Raw genomic sequence first — 20,646 nt, 5'->3', positions numbered from 1 at the left:
ACCCCCCCCACCTCTTTCTCCCTCTCCGTCCGTCTGTCTGCTTGTGTACCTCTCTCCCCCCGCAGGATGAATTCCATCCCTTCATCGAAGCCTTGCTTCCCCATGTGCGTGCCTTCTCCTACACCTGGTTCAACCTGCAGGCCCGCAAGCGCAAGTACTTCAAGAAGCACGAGAAGCGCATGTCGAAAGACGAGGAGCGCGCGGTGAAGGACGAGCTGCTGGGCGAGAAGCCCGAGATCAAGCAGAAGTGGGCGTCCAGGCTGCTGGCCAAGCTGCGCAAGGACATCCGCCCCGAGTTCCGCGAGGATTTTGTCTTGACCATCACCGGCAAGAAGCCCCCCTGCTGCGTGCTGTCCAACCCCGACCAGAAGGGCAAGATCCGGCGCATCGACTGCCTGCGCCAGGCCGACAAGGTGTGGCGCCTGGACCTGGTGATGGTCATCCTGTTCAAGGGCAGCCCCCTGGAGAGCACCGACGGCGAGCGGCTGGTCAAGTCCCCGCAGTGCTCCAACCCTGGCCTCTGCGTCCAGCCGCACCACATCGGAGTCAGCGTCAAGGAGCTGGACCTCTACCTAGCCTACTTCGTCCACACGCCAGGTCAGTGCGCGCACGCACACACACACACTCAATCACCAGTCTGACCGGTCCACTGCCAGTCAGTGCCACTTGAACACCAGCTTGCAACAGAGCGCGCCCAAGAAGCATTGCCCCAGGTGGTTTAATGCTGTCGATCGTGATCTCCCCCTTCTTCCGAAGTTCTGATACGATCTGGAGCGCTGAATTTATTTACAAATCCCATTTCCAGCCCACGCGTTAATAGCCTCTTGTTTTATTTTTTTTCTGCTCCAGTTTATTGTTCTGGAGCGGCTGTGAACGGATTGCGCAAAGTGGAGCTCCACGGTGCTGGTTTGTGCCGGAGTGAGAGCCGCGGCTCTCGCATGAGTAATTGAGGGAAAGGAAGTGCTTCCCTGGTACACGCAGCCGGGCTCAGAGTGATCAGGCAGGGTTTTTAATTAGGTTTCATCTGCCCCTGAAAAAATATTTTTAAACGATCGGCATTTTGCGTGGGGGGGGGGGATGTGGCACATTTTTGTGGCAAATTCCAGTTTTTAAACTGGTGCATTTATGTTGCATTATAATTTAGAGGATTTCCCGTATGCACAAAAAATAAATGTTAAGAGCACAAAATAAGGCATTGTTGCTTTTGACTACTTTCTGCATTCAGTTTTTTATCTAACCCACAGTTCAGACCTTTGAAATTTGTTTATTTTTAATCTTCTTACTGCCAGTGTAATTTGTGTTGTTTTTTGTTTTGAGATTAGTCCAGCAATAGAGTCAGGTTTCCAAGCTGATTCTGGGTTGGAATAAAAACTCCTTCTTCAAATTTAGATTGACCTTTTCTGTTTGTATTGACTGTTGCATGAATAACATTGCACTGTTCTCACTGTACTCATCAGCAGGAATTCAGATAATGATGATAATTTAACTGTTTTGTGTCACAGTAACTGACTGGTACGGCAGAGTGACGAGTTAAAAATTGAATTGACATCTTAGCTGCCATAGTATGTCACTGAATTAAATATAATTAGAGTTTATAGATTTGAATTCAGGACAGGTGTAGGAAGTATTATTACTTCTGATGATACAGTATCTTTTTTATCAGTGCTGGTGTATAAGGCAGTTTTCAGACACATTAAAGACCAGCGACGGGCATTAAACGTTGCTCATTTCTGTGAAGAGCAGTTTGTCTGGGCACTCAGAGACCAGTGGTCAGTCCAGCACTGTCCAGTACGTGAAGTGGTGTGAGGTACTGGCAGTCTGGTTAGTTTGGTTGCCCCTGGTGTCGTTTTCCTCTGCTGGCTCACACGGGCTGTGGCAGAGTCGAGGTGTTCATATGGTGCAGAGCTGAGCCCCTCACTTTTCATGCTTGTGTTTTTTTTTAGTTCTGATCATTTCTCATCAATTTGCTCTGTATTTCCAAGGCAGTGAACTGAACGCTTTCTTCCCTGTGGATTGAAAAAGGCTTGCCCTCCCATAATCCCTCTGCTTTCTCCCCCATTAGGCTGGGAGAAAGACCCGATTCCTTGTAGGTAAACAGATCCTACAACTCAGAAAACCCTGATTTCCTGCAAAGGGAAAGGTAGCTTGCCAACAGGGGAACAGAAAGGCCGTCTCCACCAGTGAGCGAGCAGTGGTGTGCGCTCAAAGTCTTCAAGAGTGTTCCTGGCAAAGGGTCCCTTTTTGCAAAGGCAACGAGGGCTAAACACACACACACAGACACAGAAACCGCCGCACGGCACACAGTGGTCCCGTGAAGACAATGGGTTGTGGTAGCGGCGTGTGTCCAGGGCTGGTCTCTCCCGACCCCCGTGAGAGCAGCCGGTTCTGCTCTGTTGTGCTCCGGGCGGGTGTTGTGTCCGGAGGCGCTCTCTCGGGCTGAGATGGCTGGAGGTCTGTGAGGGAACCGTGTTCGCTGTCCGACCGAGAGCTTGCCAAGTGCTGCGTCTCGAGTTCTGGCAAACGATAATCTCGTTGAGCACATAAACAAAACGGCACGAATGCATCTCGGTTCCTTGCAGTGGGCGCTGACATGCATTCAACTGGAGAGCTAAAATCTCCAGTCTAAACGTAAATCTGATGCAAACCCCCAAAGATTAGACAACAGGGTTTATTTAGAAAAATAAACAATGTAGGAGTTTTCAGCACTGAGCAATTTACAAGTCTAGAAAATTAATATTGACTTAAATAATATTCACTTCAGTAATAGGCTGTATTTGCAGAAATATTTTATTCCCAGTCAGTATTTTGACAGTCTGCTAAATCATAGCTGTAATGGATCAGTCCCATTTAGATGAGCATATTCTTCTATCCTCTCAACATATTCTTTGCAAACAAAGTATTAAATATGTCAGATTTTAGAGAAAATGTAAATATGGTATTAAGCAGTCTTGCAATGCCAGTTTTGGAATGTTTCTGTTCTTTATCCTGGTAAACATCTGAATAACTGGCTTTTTGTTATTTTAGCAAATAGAAGCACTTTTTTGTATTTTTGTAAACATTTTGTGGAGCAGTAGGAGGAGAATGGGACAGGAGAGACACATTTCTCTTTCTGGAGGCACTGTCTCTCTGCTAATTCCAGTCATTCATAAACAAAATAAACCTAAACTAAATGAGACGGTCGAAGTCCTGGAAACATTTTATTTAAAAAAAAAGATGATTTGGAGAGAATAATTGTGTGTCTCTGGGCTTGATGAAATCACGGCTCAAGTGCTCCTGTGCATAGACAAAGACAAGGAAGTGATTTTATATTAGGTTTTGATAAAAAAATAATAAAAAAGGACTTATTGGCTTTATCTCTGCAGAGGATGAAGGATTGCGTTCGCGACAAAGGATTTCGCATTCACAGCCTGCTTGGAATAAAAATCGTTGTCCATGGTGGATCGTTTCTGTCCTCACCTGTTCCGCAAGGACAGATGATTATGGGATGCTAGCAGTTGTGTGTGTCTGTGGGGATAATGGGCTGGTGGTTCTTCCTTTTGTGTTGTGGGCTGCGTTAGCTACAGGACAGCTTAGCCAAGGAGGGTGTCATCTTGAGAGCGCTCTAGTCGACTGGGCAGGGACCGCATCAGGATGGTATCGGATAGTGGCATGGCTGTGGCAAGGGTTTCGGTGTAACCTGACAAAATCTCGATGTCGGAGAGCACCCGCATCTTTGCCGGCTGCTGGACATTCGTACCTACGAGGTGGGGTGGGGGTTGGGGTACGCCCTTCATTCCAGTGCAGAAATATCCCGAGCTCGGAACATTCTGCGCGGGAAAAGTAGTTTTGCAGGCTTTTTTGGGGGAAAAATGTTTATCGATCTCCTGGGGGATGCGCTTTGTGTTTCTCCGAGATAGGCACCTGCCGATTCAGATTTGGGGGTGCCGGTAATGGGCTCTTTTTTTGGCACGGGTTCCATGGGTGAAGAGAGCACCCTTTTGTCGAATCGCAGACACGTCACTGAAGTCCTTTGTGCTGCAACACGAACTGTATAGAGGGACTGATAAACAGATTATTCCAGTGAAGTGGCAGGGCCTGGGGCCATTCAGATGATTCCTTTCTTAATGAAGAGGCGAGATCTAAAGACGGGGCTTTACACAAGTTTCCCTGAATGTCCGCCTTCCCGTCTGTCCATCTTCATATCTGTCTGCAAGTGCAAAACCTCAGTCCGGAGTTTTGGTAGGATTTGTGGAAAGTGTGGGATGGAAGAAAACACTTGCTAAATATAGCCAGAAAAAAAAAGTTTATTTCTAGGGTTCAGTTTTTAAATGTGTTTTTAAAACGTATTCTGTCATTAACCTTTAGACAATATTCCTCTTTCATTTTGGAAATCGCTCGCCTCTCTTGATCGGAATTTGTATATAAAAGTCTCTTCCTGACTTACTTGTTCTTTGTATTTGCATATCGTGCAGGTGCTGTATTTTTGAAAATGCAGATAAGAACTGGGAGAACATGAGCATGTAGATTGGCTGTAAAATTAGACCTACACAAATCTGCAATGACATTTTTTTTTAAATTCATTAAATATGGGAAAAAAAAACATTACAGAGGTAGGCCTCTGAGGTTCGTGTTAAGTAAAAAAAATCTTTCTGACTTCCTGTCTTAATCAATATATAAATGAAGGCGTACAGGTCGGTTCTCTGATTTCCGCGCATCCCCGCGCCGCGCAGGAACCAGCCCCGAGTACGGAGAGAGATTTTTATGTCGATCGCGGACAGAGCAGCAAAAGTGAGTAAGTCATTAAAGCGAGCTTCAGTGAATCTGTTTCTCCTTGAACAAGGCTCGCAATTAGGAAACTGCCTCATGAAAGTGGATAAAAAGCAACGGGACTGGAGCTGGTCTGGTGAGGGAGGAGGGGGCAGGCGAATTGTCTTTCTTCAGACAGTGTCTTCTCAGTACAGGGCATCTTCTAGTCGTTTGTGTGACCGCCAAGTCCCCATCACCAGAGCCACAAACTGTGGTGGGGGGGACACTGTGGCTGTGACTGGGGGCACCGGGAGGACCCCGCCGCAAGGAGACCGCACACTCGAAAGCCCTTCTGTACCGTGAAGGGCACGAGGCTGCTGCGGCCGCACAAAATGTTGTTTTTTTAATGGCCGGTGAGGCGGCGGTCTCGCCAAGGAGTTTCTTCTCGCATTCATCTTTGTTTTGTTTTGTTTTTTTACTCCTGACGTCCGACAGATTCACGTCATCAGAAATGTAGCTTACAAAAAAAAGTCCCCTTACCCACGAAAAACAGTGCGAAGGGGGAGAAAAAAAAGAAAGCCGAGGCAGGGAGGAGAAAATGGACGCAGTGTGTGAGCTGGCAGCTGTTGGCACCCGCAGCCCTCGCCCCGCTCGGAAGGTGCCAGCGCTTCAGACTGCCCGGCCTCCTCTGCCAGCCCTGCCTCCGTCTTCCCCGTCCTTTCTTTCCTCTTTTCCAGCAGGGAAAACCACGAGCTTTCCCAGTTTCAACGGCTTGTGCTCGAAAGGCAGCAGGCCGCGGCTAAGGCAGCGCGTGAACGCGAGAGGGCCGCCCGGGTTTCGTCCGGGTCCGGTTCGCCTGCTGCTCTGATAGTCGAAAAACCCACGAAAAAAGCATTTTGCCTTCTAAAAAAATCATCTAGCTTTTTTTTTTCTTCCCACACAAATTGAATGGCTTGCGGGATGATTTTTCACGCTGTTTAAGGATAGTGGTGGTCTAGGCTATGTTGTATAGGAGACGAAATTAGACTCTTCTGTTGCAAAGACATTAAATCCAAACTAATCTCATTTTTTTGTTTGTTTTTACAGTTTTGTAGCTGTGCTAGGGCAGTTTTTGTCCCAGAAGTGTAGCGGAGGAATAGACACGCTTTTATTTCCTTATTGGCAGGTAGTATTGATAAAAACAAAATTACAAGGGAACAAAATCTCTGCGCAAAGACATTCTTCTGCTCTTTTCGACCTGTTAAAGTCTTTGCCTCCATCTCTGGCATTGCTTTCTTTGCAGTTGTAGGAAGTCCATGAAGGAAATGGTGCAGATTAGGGAATGAATGTGGCCATCGAAAATTGAAAAATCAATTTTCTTTGTCAATTAGCGAGCTATCTTCAACTAAGCACTTAATGATGCGCACCTACAAAATTGCAGACCAGGGCCGAGTGCGCTTGCCCAGATGGGGCAACTGGTGCGTCCCCCCAGCTCTTTCCGATTTGAGATCACTTGAAAATAAGGTAGAGCGGGCAGCCCTCTTCGGCGATGAAAAGGCCTATTCACAGCCTGCGGTTTTGTCTGGCAAAGGATTCAAGAGCGTCTTTCTTCCCTTTATCAAGATAAGCGGGGCGGCTGCGGGAGCGGGGAAGACAGGGAGAGGAGAGGAGGGCGCCCGCAGCAATCGGCGTCCCTCTGGCCTCGCGAGCTGTCACGCCGGCGGAGTCCGGTGGTGCGCCGCCTGCCGCCGCCGCCCCTGGGACCCGCGGGAAAACTAGGTGCTAATGTGTCTTTTTGCGCCTTAGCTGGTGCAAACTTCTTAATTAGGAGACGCCAAGCAAGAAGGCACCCTGCCCCCGAAGGCGTGCCAGTGGCGTAAGCGCAGAAGAACAGGGGGTCGGGTTTGCTCTAGACGAGAGGCGCCGGTCTGGGCGAGAAGACATCCACCCAGGTGTCCTGCAGAGGCAGATTGTCTTCCTTCTAAGCCCCGACTGTGCCGAGATTTCTGTCATCCTTAACTGTGGTGTGTTGGCGTTTCACACAGTTTTCCTGGGTTCATGCCGTTGGGTCATGCAGTAAACACCGAAATCAGGCACCGTGCATCATGGCTGTTTGACCGTCAAATGATTTCAAAGAGTTCCAGTAATAATGAGGTGATCAGGGCGTTTCTGTCTCAGCATGTAAATCTAATTCATTAGACTAGGTTAAAGACGAACGGCATTTTAACTTTTGATTCTGAGCTAAAGCTCTGTCCAGGCTGGCTGCCTCAGAAGCCAGACTCAGCTGTTTGAATTGCGTTTCCTCTCCTGACTCGCAGACGAGCCGGTGTTGTGGCCCGTGTTTCTGCACGAGTAGGAGAAATCCAGACAAAGCAGCGAGCACAATGCCACGCAGTCGTTTCTGAGATCCGGAATCGTGTGGTTTTTTTTGCAGTTCCAGAATAAACCCGTCAAAGAGTTATGTCAAGGCAGGCAATGCTGTTGTACTGAAATTGATCCCGTTAGAAGAAAACATTTAAATAGCTATGCGCATTTATAAAAACATCGCATTGGATATTTCAATGGGAAGCTTTCTTTGGCTTCAGAGTACAGGGGACATCAATTGGTAAGGTGATATTAATGGTTATCAATAAGACTTAACACAATTTGCGTAGTTGTAACTGAGCTTACTCAGTTAAGTTGTACACCTGTTAAACGTACTGTACGCACTGTTCTTATCAGTATGTATGGTATAAGCTAATACTTGAAATTACCGCTGGTACCTTACACTATACAGATCCCACTTTGCAATTCAGTCCCAGAATAACCAAAGGCAAATTTAAAATTTGTTTATTTTAATGAAAATAAAAGTCAAGGTAATATTAGCTCCTCTTGCATGTACATGATTAAATGAACTTAATATGTTAACCTAGCTGGGTAACATTTAAAATGTTTTTTTGAGGCTCAGACTGTTCTAAAAATGGTCTTTCTCCCTGACGTCAGTGTTGTTTTTAAAAAGCAAATGATTAAGCTTGTACATATTACGCGCCTAAATAGAATTTTTTCTTTAATCAGCATAAGCATGGAAACCCGTCATTTATTTTAATCCTCTGTTTCTGACAGTTGTAAAGACACCACTCGCTTCTCCCAGCTTTGATGTCTATGAAGGGGGCAAGAAAAAGTCTTTTGCTTGTAACACAAGAGTGGATCTATTGTCATATGAGCAGCATAGTCATAAAATGAATGAAAAGTGTCAAAAGGATTCGTTAAAACAAGAATGATGCAGATCTAGTACGGCACTGCCAGCGAGCACTTCCACTGTTTATTTGGTCTTCGCATAATTTGGATTGCAATCATGCGGAATTATTCCGCAATTTAATAAAGCAAAAAACATATAGGTCTTAATCGGGGACGGTGCCTAGACACAGTGGCTGATTATTATACAGTTTTCTTCAGCTTAGTTTTCCTCCTTGCCTTTAAATATTGCACAGCAATTTGGGACTGCTCGGCAGAAAATGAGCTCAGTATAAAACCAGTGGGGTAGTTTTAAATGTGGAAAGAATTTGCAGTCGTTAACAATGTTTCTGTGCCCTCAGTACCTACAACTGGCAGGTCTCGGTCGAAACAATCAGGCTTCGGCTTAAAATGCACACTTCATTACAACAACCCTGGAAACTGTTAAACTGTAAAATGTTACCCAAGTATCCAGGGATTGTTTTAATTGCTTGATTTTATTTTTTAGATTATGAGACCTACAGGAGAGAGATTCCTTTCCCATGTCTGTCAGAAAGCACTTTTGATGAAGGTAGACACCCTCAGAAATTTGCAGGATTTAATATGCACAGTTGTCACTTACTGTACTGTGATGCTGTTGTAGGATAGGGCAGTGGGATGTCTTCCGTCTAGTTAATTTAGCTGGTTCTTGTTCTTTTCTCCATGCTATTATTGAGGAGGTGAAGAATACCAGTAATACAGTGCAGTGCCTTGGACATAAAAGAACTATAGTTTTAATTAGGTGATTCTTTCCCCATAATATCCCTCATTCTTGGTTTTACTTCACTGACTCCAAAAGATCTGAAAGTTCTCTTTTTCCTAAAATTTACTTTGGGTCTAAAAAAAAAACTTTCAACATTATGAAAGCGTAGTTCTTTATTTCTTTTTTCTTCGTTCCAAAAGCATGCATACTGTATATGCTTCATTTAGTGACAGCATGGCGACAGCGCTGTATTTGTGTCTGCCGGCGCTGGAGGAGCTCCAGGCTCCTGGCTGGCAGTGACACAGCCCTGAGCTCAGTGGGCAGAGCTTAGCAAGAGGTAAGGGGGTTCTGGGGCTCACTTGGTACTTCAGGCCGTGCCGAGGTACACCCTAGGGCAGAGGGCGGCTCGGGGGTGTCGGGGGTACACTGGGGGCGGCGCATTTCAAGTTAAAGGCGAACTTCCCTTTACATCCGGCTAGGCTGGTGCATTGCTCATCTAAGAAACAGAGTAACAGCATAAAGAAAGATCTGACGTCTCATTTGCATGCCTGGGTTTGCTTTTTATTTCTTGCACTCGCTTGTTTCCAGTTGTGCAGATTCATTATTGCCCAGATTAGGGCAATGTTCGGGTGCCCAGGTGGCCGTGGCACACACAGCATTTCAGTCGCCCTCCAGTTCTGGTTTTGCCAGTGAATACAGGCACCTTTCTTTAACCCCCAAACCCCCCAACCCCCCTTCCCGGCCGTTGTGCGCTGTGGGCCAGAGCGAGCTGCCTGTCGGAGCGCTGCCGGAGCGCGCTGCCTGGGAGCTGTGGCAGCCGGATTATTTTCCGGACACCTGGAGCGAGCTGGGCCTGGGAGTGGGGTTAACACAGCGCTGGCACGATGGGTCTCCTCAAGGGCTCCCTTTCTATCAGGGGCGTTTGGGATATTTACTGTGGAAAATATGTTATGCTTTATAGGCTATTAAAATATTGGTTTTACTAAGAGCTTATAAACAGGACTCCCCGCAAAGGTAAAAAAAAAGTCAAGTCGACTTTAACCCCTCCTGTCTCCCTGCTGCGCTTGATGCAGATGTTAGTCCACATGTGGGCGCTCACAGCAGAAAAAGCCTTTTCTTCTTCGTCAGCTTCTGCTAGGTGCCTGCGTGATTCCGAATGAGGATATGTGCTGTCATTTAAATAAAGCTTGGCCGTGTATATCGACACGCGGCAGAAACATTGAAATTCCTCTGCTCCCATTTCAGACATAGACCTCCTTGAGAAATATATAGAAATCACAATAAAACATTAATTGATTGAGTGTAAACATTTTAATTTTCTATATAAATACACTACTGAGTAGGTCTTAAGCCCAGCCAAGTAACAGTATATTATTATGATTATGAGCATCATCAATGTATTTAAGGCCTCCATTAGCGTTTTCTGCTGTGCTTACACCTTTTATTAATAAAAGTTGCAGTGGGACAGAAGAAACCAAGCTTGTCATGTAACCATCTTACATTCATATTGATCACCGTCTTCAACTCCAGATCAACTGGGATGAGCAACCAGTTTGAAGCTGTGTTTTTGCATGATGACGGAAGAAGGCAGAACTGAGTGAAAAGAGCAGAACAAGTTAAAAGGCTAAAGCCTTTTGCATAGCAATGTGTGTTTAAGGAAGGGAAAGTAGTTCAGATCAAATAATGGATTACTATATGAGAGAGGCATCGCAACGTTACTTGTTCTTTATCATCTTACCTACTTGCACATTTTGCATCATCTGCTACATTTGTCAAGATTCCTGTGCCTTTCTTTCCTGCAGTTCAGTCGAAACTCCCTATTAACTGTAGACGATGTCTCTGATTAGAGCTATGGTAATGACTGGTTTAAGATACCAGTACCACTGCACTAGATCCCGGGTTGCCCCCCCTTGCTTGTCCATTGGTCCTTGTTACTGCTGTTTCCATAGTAACAGAGTCACCCAGCATACCTTGCCTGGGTGTTGTCCAGGGTGCTTCCAGGACAGCCCCAGTTGGCATAGCTGTGCCTGTTTGTTGTTGTGACTGTGACTCCCTGGCTACAGAGTGCAGCTGCTTTCATTCAGGGAGTTATGGGCCAGTCTGTGATGTTAACAGCTAAATACTCTGTCTACTTTGGGAAGGACGGTATCTGATAGCTACAGCAATACACAAATGCAGACGTTCCAGCCATCTGAAACTGTGGCCAGCACCTTTCCATCATAAATGCAATATATTAACACTCTCTCTGGCCAATGGGCAAACAGCCACCCCTGCACCCAATTACCAGGCCTCTCCACAGCCTGTTAACCTGACCAGCAGCTGTTACTGAGCTATTGAGCACAGCGCTCATCCTGGGAAATCGCTGTCAACCCAGATACTTGTTCTTTTCCCTGGCAGCCTTAATTGGTGGATTTTGCTGAGCTTCTGACCTCGGCAGGTTCGGGACCTCAACTACAGGCCGTAGTGACTCCCTAAAACACAGAGGCTGTTTTAGTGGCAGAAGGTGAATGGGGAAGAAACCACTTTCCCTCAGAGACACCGTCAAAAGTAGTTTTCCTCCAAGCCACCCCCTCCCCATCTCTCATCTTGTCCTAGATCGTCAGCCATGGCGCCGGGAGCTTGTGCCACGACTCTCAGTTTACATTACTCAGTGGCTAATGAGGTGTGGCCCTCTGGACCCCTGTCCAGCCAATTTCCCTCGCGTCAGTCCCGCCTCGCGGCACGTCGGCACATCACAGCAGCTGGAGGAAACCGGTCAGGCGCGGAGTTGTGCAGTCGTGCATCTTGCAGGAATTGCCGTGCTGTAGAGTGGTCCCCTCTGCAGGTGTCTGGAGGGCGATTAATCAGGCACGTCTTCGGGGAAATTTGCCGAATTGCAGGTGCCACTGCCAAAGACAGAAATTGAGGGATTCAGAGTTTTTCCAGTTGTACCCAAGTGTTGTACATCTTGGAGGCTGTTCTGGCAACATGCTGCCTATTGCCCTGCTTGCAGCAGTTTATTGGAAAAGTTTACTTAAATAATGCTTAAATAAACTCAGATGTCTTTGGGATTACTGCCACGTGCATGAACAGTGTAGAGGTTTTCTAGATGTATACAGTCAGACAAGGCCTTTATTGACTGTGCTTTATTAATATATAGTGCTGACAGCGACCAAGCAGTTTCTCCTGTTAGCTTGTCCTGACCTGTTAATTCGTTAATAAAGAGTTATGAAAGTGTAGGAGGTTCGCAGAATCAAAGGGGTGTGTCATTTTAAATTAATCTTTTCCTCACAGCTTCTTTTTTTTATAAAAAAGGAATCTTCCCTTTCTTTTTTGGGAAACTGAACTCTGTACTGGTGTATGAGGGATCATATTCTTCACAGTGGCAGAAAATGTTGTGGTGTTAGTGAAGAGCGTGGAGTGTGAGATGGAGGTTTAGGGCCTCAACAGCACCCTCAAGCTCAAAGAATATTAGAGCCAAAGCAGAGTGAATATTTATTTTGAGCTTTTAAGTGTTCCTCAGACATTTCTAAGGGTATGCACACAAATTCTTTGGATGTAAGGACGGGACAAACGGCCAAGGCCTACCGTGTGGGCGCAGCGTGCCATAGTATCTGTACTCAGACATGCAAGTGTGACGAGAAAGTGAGAGTAACATGCACAGTGCTTCTAAAATTCATTTCTAAAAGATCAATTAAAATTTGGTTTAAATGGCTTTGATGAACAATAGAGGTCTTAACCCTCCTTGTTTTAAAAAATATTTTATAACATTTCCTGTTATGATTAACGTAAGTGCATTAGCGATCAGCTAGAACATAACACAAAGAAATCTGTGTCTGTGTTTGTGAATTCGGAAAGTTCCTTTGTGCGGCTGTTAGCTGTGAAGTGCTCTCGAAGTGTCTGTGTGTGTTAGCATGTGACAAAGAACGAACGCCATGTGGCACGTATGCCCCCCCCCCCTCCACACACACGTGTGCATGCACGCACATGGAGCCCTCTCCCTGATGCCACATGGTATCCGTGCGTGCCCCGTCTGGGCGCGAGTGCATTGGGCTGCCGGGGCGGCAGGCTGTGTGCACTAGCCGGCTCCCTGCTCCGGGTGCGCACCGGGGGCCGCAGCCGGAGTGGTGCGCCGGGGAACCGGATGGTCTCGGCCGCTGGTGTGGGCCATCTGATGGAGAACGGCAATCTGTCTCCGCAGCACAGGAGAACGTGCTTACAGACAAGATTCCCAGCAGCTGCAGGGGCATTTCATTTTATACTAGTACTGCTGCCCTCACTGGCACCACCTCTAGTTACTACTGCTGCTGGGACGTTCCTGATGAAGCACTAGTACAGCCTTTGCTCGTACTGCGCATACTGTCGCTGCTTCTGCTTCCAGTTCCACTTCGTCAGGACTTTCACCACTGGTAGAAACAGTGATGAGAATTGTAGCATATCTTTTTATTGACAGAGCCAGCCCTGATATAGTGATGACAGAGCTGGGACAAGCACAGAACAGAAAATGCCACTGCTGTTGTGTGTTGTGAGTTCATTACATTGAAGCTGCAGTCTAATATGACTAATCCCTATAAAAAATCCTTATTAGGTTTCTTCATCATCTAAATTTTACCAAGCTGGTGTGTAGTCTCTGGTCGTTGGATGGCATATATTCCTTGTTCTACGGAGGGAAAGAGAAGCCATGTGAATAAAATATTTTGTAGTGTTTTTTATTGCATACAAAGTATACATTTGTAAGAGGATACCGTTATTTTCTTTAAGCCATAGTTATTGGGGAGAGGGATAAGGGAAACAGCAATTTCCATGACACGACCAGGTTTCTTTCCCTTGTGTAGATTTGGTGTGTAGTCGTAGTCGTATTTATTTGTACTGCAGATGAGCTGGAGGAGAGGGAGAGGAGCGATCGGAGATGAAGGCACACAGTACAGTAAAGAGAATTCAAGGGCCTGGGTGTGGGAGGAGGGGGAGGGTCGAGGATTCGTATGACGGTTTTATCACAGAGCTCCAGCTTTAAAACCAACATGACAATGAATTACAAAAATGTGTGCCTTATTTGCGGTAGATTTTATCTGTGGTTTTTGGACGGAGAAGCCAGTAGTTACAAAAAAAACATGCAGTGCTTGTTTTCTTTTTTTCTATCCCCTCTTTATTTTTTAAATTTATTTTCTGTGGCTTGGTTTCCCAGCGCGCTCATGTGTTTATCCAATCAGTCTGTGCGACTCTAATCCTCCTAATACCTTCCTCCTTCCAGCATTTAACTACCTATGCAGAGCTCCCTCCAAAAAAGTCATCATAAAATAATAAGAGCAAAGACCAACAATTCAGATATATTATAACTCTTAAAGGCTGAACTCCACTGAGGGTTTTTAAAAGCATGAAAATAGTTTTAAATTAAAGCAGACGTTTCGGTAAGTTAAATGTATTTTACATTTCTTCTATGGTTAGGCTGGACCTGAGTAAATTATGACTAAAGATGGAAACAATCAGATTTCCGTCTTTTCCGGATTGTATGAATGATGGAGAGACATCCATCCATCATCTAACTGCTCTTTCCAATTCAGGGTCGAGGGGGAGCCAGAGCCTGTCCCAGCAAGCAGCAGGCACCAGGCAGGGTACACCCTGGATGGGTCGCCAGTCCATCACAGGAGTGACATACAGTCCAATAAAAACTCCCACAAAACCTTGCAACTGACCGTATCAGTCAGCATGGGGTTTCAGGAGTTGTACAGCATTTTGAATCTTGGCCTTTTACCTGCAGTTTAATTGGCAGTGAGGTGAGGGAGTGTTGCTGAAGCAGCAGAGAATAGGCGTGAGCTCCCCCTGTGAGCCCTGGACATTCTTTCACTTTGTGAGGACTGTGTCATACATCAGAATACCATTTCATCAGAATACATCAGAACTAGACAGCACTCATTCCGACAGTGGGATTGGGACACTTGAGCTTGCAGTTGTGAGCCTGTGCTCTCTCTCTCTTTTCACAATGAACAAAACAAAAAGCTTGAATTGGAGAGGAGACGCCCTCCTTCAGGGAAGAGGCCGGGCTAACTGCTCTGGTGCTGTCGGTAATAAGGAGTGACGCGCCTCCTTTTTCGGTTATTTCGTATCGCTGCCATCAGTTGTGTCACTGAACATGCTACATAAAAAATACATATATGTGGCAGTCCATTTTTATGTCACTGAAAGATTTTAAAGGGGGCTCCTCTTAAGTGTTTGGATACCCATCCATTAGATACCTTTCCACCACTCCATTGCAGAGCACACACTGACTCAAATAGACGTGCAGCAGGGCACATTTTCCCAGAAGCCAGTTAACCTATCAGTATGTCTTTGGACTCTAGGAGGAAGCTGGAACACATGGACGAAACTCACACAAATGTAGGGAGAGCATAGAAACTCCACACTCCACCCCAGGTCCTGGAATTGACCCCAGGGCCCCAGCGCTGCAATGCTAACCTCTGCGCCACCTTGCCACCATATTGTTTTATCCATATTGATTAATTGTTGAATCATAATCTTCATCTAGGTGTAGTGAAGTGGCAGAGGAGTGCCTGTGAGGTTTTATTTCTTGCTTCAGTGTAGCTTCAGTTCCCTGTGGTGCTGCACAGCAAGGTGAAAAATGTTCAGTGAAAGAATTAAATCGCAGGAAACCTGAAGCTGAAGAGCAGTGGTGTTCAGGGCACTGGTACCAAGCAAATCGAATGTGTGGTTTGCTCAAACTGAATGTGTGGTACAACTGGAAACTACCGTACAGATACATTGTAGAAAAGGCAGCCCAGGGTATAGGTTAATATTCTCTGTGCGGACTCCCTCTCAGTTAAGGTAATTTACCAGGTGATGCCAGCTTGTTTTACAGTATTTGTGATTTAACTGTAACATTTTCAACTGACTCTAAAGCAAACAAGTTCCACATTCCACACATCACACACATGAGATTTTCTGAATCATCCTGCACTCAAATAAAATCCTATATGTTTTCTCACTCCCGCTCTCGGCAGCGTTGGCTGGCTTCTCTGAAGCGAAATTACAGCACAGAGATGCTTTTGTGATGTTTTCAAAGGTGTCCACGAAAACACGGTTTTCTGAAGAAAAAAACTATTGGAGGCTGTGTTTCAGCCACCATCGTTCCATAATGTTTTATTTATTTTTGTGTGTGTATATATATATAATACCTGTAATAATAAAAAAAAAAATCTCTTTTTTTTCTGGACGTTTGGGAAGTGACTTAGTGTTTTCCAGTAAGGCTGCTCGTGTTGCCATTGGAAGGTGTACAGGGGGGGAACCAATTCAGCGGAATGAATGGTGAAACTGGATGTTCAAGGTGGGCTGGAGAAAACGTTTAACTATCGTTTCCAGTTCCTGCTTGAACTAGTAGTCCAGTGTGCCTCCGGCGTGCTTGTGTGCCATGAGTTTACAGGCAGTTTAAGATCTGTGCCAACTTCCTGTTATGAACCTGGTGAGTTTCTGTATGCCCCACTGTAACCCAAAGCTAGACATTCTCCAGGGTTTTTTAATTTCTCTTGATCTGCTCGTCAGCTACAAGAGGGAGACTGGAATATGACTAAGATAGCATGCTTCAGTTTGGCTTGATACAGAACCTTTGTTGCTTTGAGCACCTAAAAGAAGCAGAACTATGCTTTTGTTATCCCAACACCTTTTCTGAACTACAGGGTGTGATCAACAGTGCACCACAGGTATTTGCATCAGGATCCCATGTGACATGAGGCGTGGGTTTGTGCCACCTCCTTTTTGTGCATGGTGCTGTATTTCAGGTTTTCCCCTGGCTATATTTTCCTGTGTTAGGGTTTTGCACACGGGGAATAAATGCGGTAAAAGCAGGCCATTTGTTTTTTCATGAATTAATTTCTCCATAATGCCTCCGAATGCAAGCCATTCTGAGCTGATACAGATGTGAAACACAGAGCTGGTGTTGAGGCTCGTGTGGGTTTTCAGGAGGTGGTAGGTACTCAAACTCCTCCTTGCCTCCTCTAGTCCCGTCTCTGACCTGCAGGCTCAGGAAAGATGTATCCTAGAGCACATGAATGTGGAGCTGAGTTAGACTGTATGCTGCTGTGACCTGCCTCTGTGTTGTGTGCTGTTCTCTTCACTGTCTGTCCTCAACATGCTTCACTCTGTGTCATAGGTTATGTGTCTTATTTTTCTTATGTATGAAGACCCCCATTCTGAAGCCAAAAACTCAGCTTTGCAGCAGCAAGTTTCAAATTTGAATGCCATGTTTTAAAATTTTCCAGTTGCTTTTGAACAGTGAAAGCATTCAGAAATGACGCCAGACGTGAAGTCCTGCATCTAATCAAACGTGTGACATATCGTGCACGCGAATACCGATTTAGCAATAAGAGCTCGGTGCGGTTACTCTGTTTTGTTTACTTTGCTTATTCCAGGTGACGTGTAGCTGCTGCTGCGTTAACAGAGAGCCTTGGTTCATGCTACGCGTTCAGGAGTTTAAAAAATAAAACCGACCTGGCTCTTATAAGAGCAGCAGCATGACGGGCAGTGCCGTCTGTGGCTTTCCTGCTGCTGTTGAAAAACTCCAGGTGAGACAAACATTTAAAAGCACCAGCCAGTTCCAGCGATTCTGTAATTGAAGGGAACAGCAATATAAACTGCGATATAATCTGCAGTTTAGATGAGTTATGAGGTTGGCAAAGGCTGATTGTACACTAGACGTCAGCCCTCCTATTTCCTCCTCCAAGTAAATGTATTTTTTAAAATATAAAAATCAAGTCAAGTGACATACCAGGGATCTCAGCTCATGACCAGGGAGTAAACAGCTCTGAACCGCATGGGCCTTAATTGGCGGCTTGGGCAAGGAGGCCCGGGAAGATGAGTGGGATCATTAGTCCCAGGAAGCCCTGACGGTTTTTCTTTTATACTAATTACAGACTGGGCGATGTGTGTGTGTGTAATGAAGGGGGCAGAGGCAGAGCAGGAGAGCCACCTGTAGCGGTGATACGGCAGTGAGGGCAGCCCCACAGTGCAGAACTATCATTACCAGTGCCTTGATGTGGTCAGTGGCCAATAGCACAGCACGGCTGCTTATTACTCTCGTTACCGAAACTTTCACTGCTCTCCCTCACTCCCTGTCTGCCTCCTTTTCTTTATGCCCTGGCCCTCCCTGTTCCTGTTAGTCTTCCTTGCCCCGTCTCTTTCTCTCTCAGGCTCTCTCCTCTGGGCCCTCTTTCCAGCTCCGTGATTCCCCACCAAGATCCCAAACCAGTTTCTGTTCATACCGCGTCAGCAAGCACAGGCAGAACGGTAGCAGATTTGTCAAAAAGCCCAGCAGGAGGACATTTTGTTGTATTCTTTAAAAGGATTGCCTTACTGGAAGTGGTTTGCTCTACTAAAATGTATATTTTAAGCCCTAGACAGCCTTTCTGTCTTAAATCATTTTGTAGATAGAGGCCTATTAAAGACATTTCATTTATTAGAATAAGGAAGACCTTAAAGTGTGATAATTAATCAATTCAGGTTATCCTTTTACGTATTCACTTAAAGTTTCTTATAAGAAGTATTAGAAAATCACGCAGTTCTTTGAAAATGTGCTTTTTATCTGAGTTTTAACATAGAGGCAGCTCGATGGCGCTGCAGTGTGTTTTTAGTTTCCATAACTGGAGTTTCGGGTTACATGATTATGGAATATGTGGTTATCCAGTGAAAGACGTATTTCTCTCGCAGTGGACTGTTTGTTTTGGAATGTAATTATCTTTGTGTGAAGTTTAGTTTCGATACTGTCTGTTTTTCTCAATTACCAAGTAACATACCAAGCAATCTTGATCGAGGTATAATAGCCTTGATTACTCTGCTTGCAGTGTAATTGCCAAGCCTTTCCTGATTTTCTTATTAGTAAACCCAGTGACAACATAACCATTTCAAAGAAAATGTAAAAGATGAAGCCCTTCCATGTAAAACAAAGTGATAGTTATGACTAAATTTAAAATGTTTTAATTTTTCAGGCTGGTTTGAAAAATGTTTGATCTTCAACAAAGGTACTACCACATACTGCATGGCATGCATCCATAAGCACCTTAAATCGGTTTTGGGAAGAAGAAACGATCTGGGTGAAGACTAACTCTGTGAACAGAACAGTTGTCATCCGATGTCACTGCAAAAGACAGATGTCAACATTCGAGGTGACTCTTGCAGATATAGCACGCCAAAAAGCACAAAAGTAGCATGTAAAAGGAATGGGTCTCTCCCTCTCCCTCCGTTTTCATCTTAAACATGTTCTTTTATCTTCCCCATGAAGCCTGTTCAGCAGGATCTCTGAGAAAGAGCAGGTCTCTTTATACCACTGGAGGGGTGGCATTTTGTGGAGGATCATGAGATTTCATGGGGAAGGTTCTGCCACTTTTCGGCACGCCTGTTCTCTCTGAGACAGACCGAGGTAGCCCCCTAGGCAGCGGTGGTAGTATTGAGAGGTGGCAGCCATTTGACATATGAAGGCCTTATACCGTTTTTGGAACTGTAGAAATGGACAAGTTAGGTTCAGGCAGTTTGCACCACCCATCTGCCGACATTTGTGGTGCTTCTCTTCTTGTGGGTAAAAGCATCTGTCACAACATGACAACAAGAGTCTTATTTCATTCTTACCTTGCATTTTGAATTGAAAGAATAATTAAACTGCAAAGTTATGTTAAACCAGAAGAGAAGTTGTTTTTTTGTTAATCCTGATGATTGTGTTGCCACAGATTCTCTGAGTACAGTATGTGTAACACATATTTGAAAGCGTCTTTATTCTCAGATGAAATGTGGAATCTGGGGTGAACTAGGGCTTAGCCTATTGATTTCTCTCTTTAAAAGAGCTGTAAGCCGATAGCGCTCCACAATTCACTGGCAGCCGTTTTGTAATGAGCTCCATCCTTAAAGAACAAACCCTTGATAATGCCTACCAATTCTTCAGCCTTAGCCCTCTTTTTTGTTGTTTCATTTTTTTCTTTTTTTTTTTACTCCTTTTTCTTTGGTTTCTTTTGTCCTTTAAGCCTATTAACACCATTGCTCAACAGGAGTCAGACAGAATCTAATTTATCAGATACGTACCACTATAACTGTTGAAATATTGAAGAACAAAGCAATTGCAATGTGCGGTGCTAACTAGATTATTTCAGCCTGGTGCACCTCTGTAGATTGCCCTTGTGTTGGTATTTGTAGTTTTGGAGCGTGTGTTTTTTATTATGGGAATTCCAGAACTTTGATGAAACTTTGGTTTGCCTGTGAATATATACAGCCCCTGAGGCTCAGAGTGCAATGGCTCAACCAGGAAAAGCAGTCACCAAGCCCAGAGAGATGTCTAAGCCATAGGGGCAGCAGTGTGGTGCAGTGGTCAGGGATGTGTACCTGTAACTGGAAGGTCATGGGTTCAGATTTCCCCTTGAGACGCTGCTGTTGTACCCTTAAACAAAGTACTTAATCTGAATTGTTCCTGTGAAACGGCTCTATAAAATAATCAAGTCATTTTGGATAAAGGCATCAGTCAAATAAATTTAGTATACGTGGAATTGAGATTTGTTTCAGACATCGCAATCTAGAGATGTCTTGCCAGTTATGGTAATGATGCAAGATTGTCCCCTGGCATTGAAGTTATTTGGTCAGAGTTCCCATCAGTGACCCCAGTGCCATGGCACTGCAGAAATGGGTAGCTCCTCGACGTTGGCACGGACTCGCCCATGATGGACTGTGGCGCCTGCAGCGATAGTGGCAACAGGGGAGCGTGTCTGCTCTTCCTCACTCTCATGGGGGCGAGACGAGGAGTAATGAATCAACTGGCAGCGCCGAGTGGGCCGGGCCTGAAGTGAAGTAGGCAAACACCAACTCCCAGAAGCATCGCCAGGAAACCCAGAGTCCCTTTTCCAAAGGCGGTTCTCTTAACTTTTGAAGTTGAGCGTTGAACCTGAGATGAGGAGATGGAGTGCTTTAATTGCTTGTCAGGGTTAGGAATTTGGCAAGTGGACTTTTTCTCCGACTCTCCCTGGCTCGTTTCAGGTTGGGAGATT

The 20,646-nt window shown here is 45.3% G+C and overlaps 1 protein-coding gene across 18 annotated transcripts in view; it reads left to right on the top strand.

Moving 5' to 3' along the window:
- nfixb (nuclear factor I/Xb) overlaps window positions 1–20,646 on the top strand; it is a 199,387-nt gene that overhangs the window by 88,040 nt on the left and 90,701 nt on the right. For all 18 annotated transcript variants that reach the window (XM_088603586.1, XM_088603575.1, XM_088603582.1 and 15 more), the window contains one exon: window positions 66–597. In XM_088603586.1, the coding sequence (XP_088459712.1) occupies window positions 66–597 (532 nt within the window). The remainder of the gene's footprint in view (window positions 1–65; window positions 598–20,646) is intronic.

Source organism: Lepisosteus platostomus, chromosome 13, assembly GCF_059453375.1.
Source record: "Lepisosteus platostomus isolate fLepPlt1 chromosome 13, fLepPlt1.hap1, whole genome shotgun sequence".
NCBI classification, from domain to species: domain Eukaryota; kingdom Metazoa; phylum Chordata; class Actinopteri; order Semionotiformes; family Lepisosteidae; genus Lepisosteus; species Lepisosteus platostomus.
Note: the sequence above shows the minus strand (reverse complement) of the source record. Positions and strands in the feature narration are given on the sequence as shown.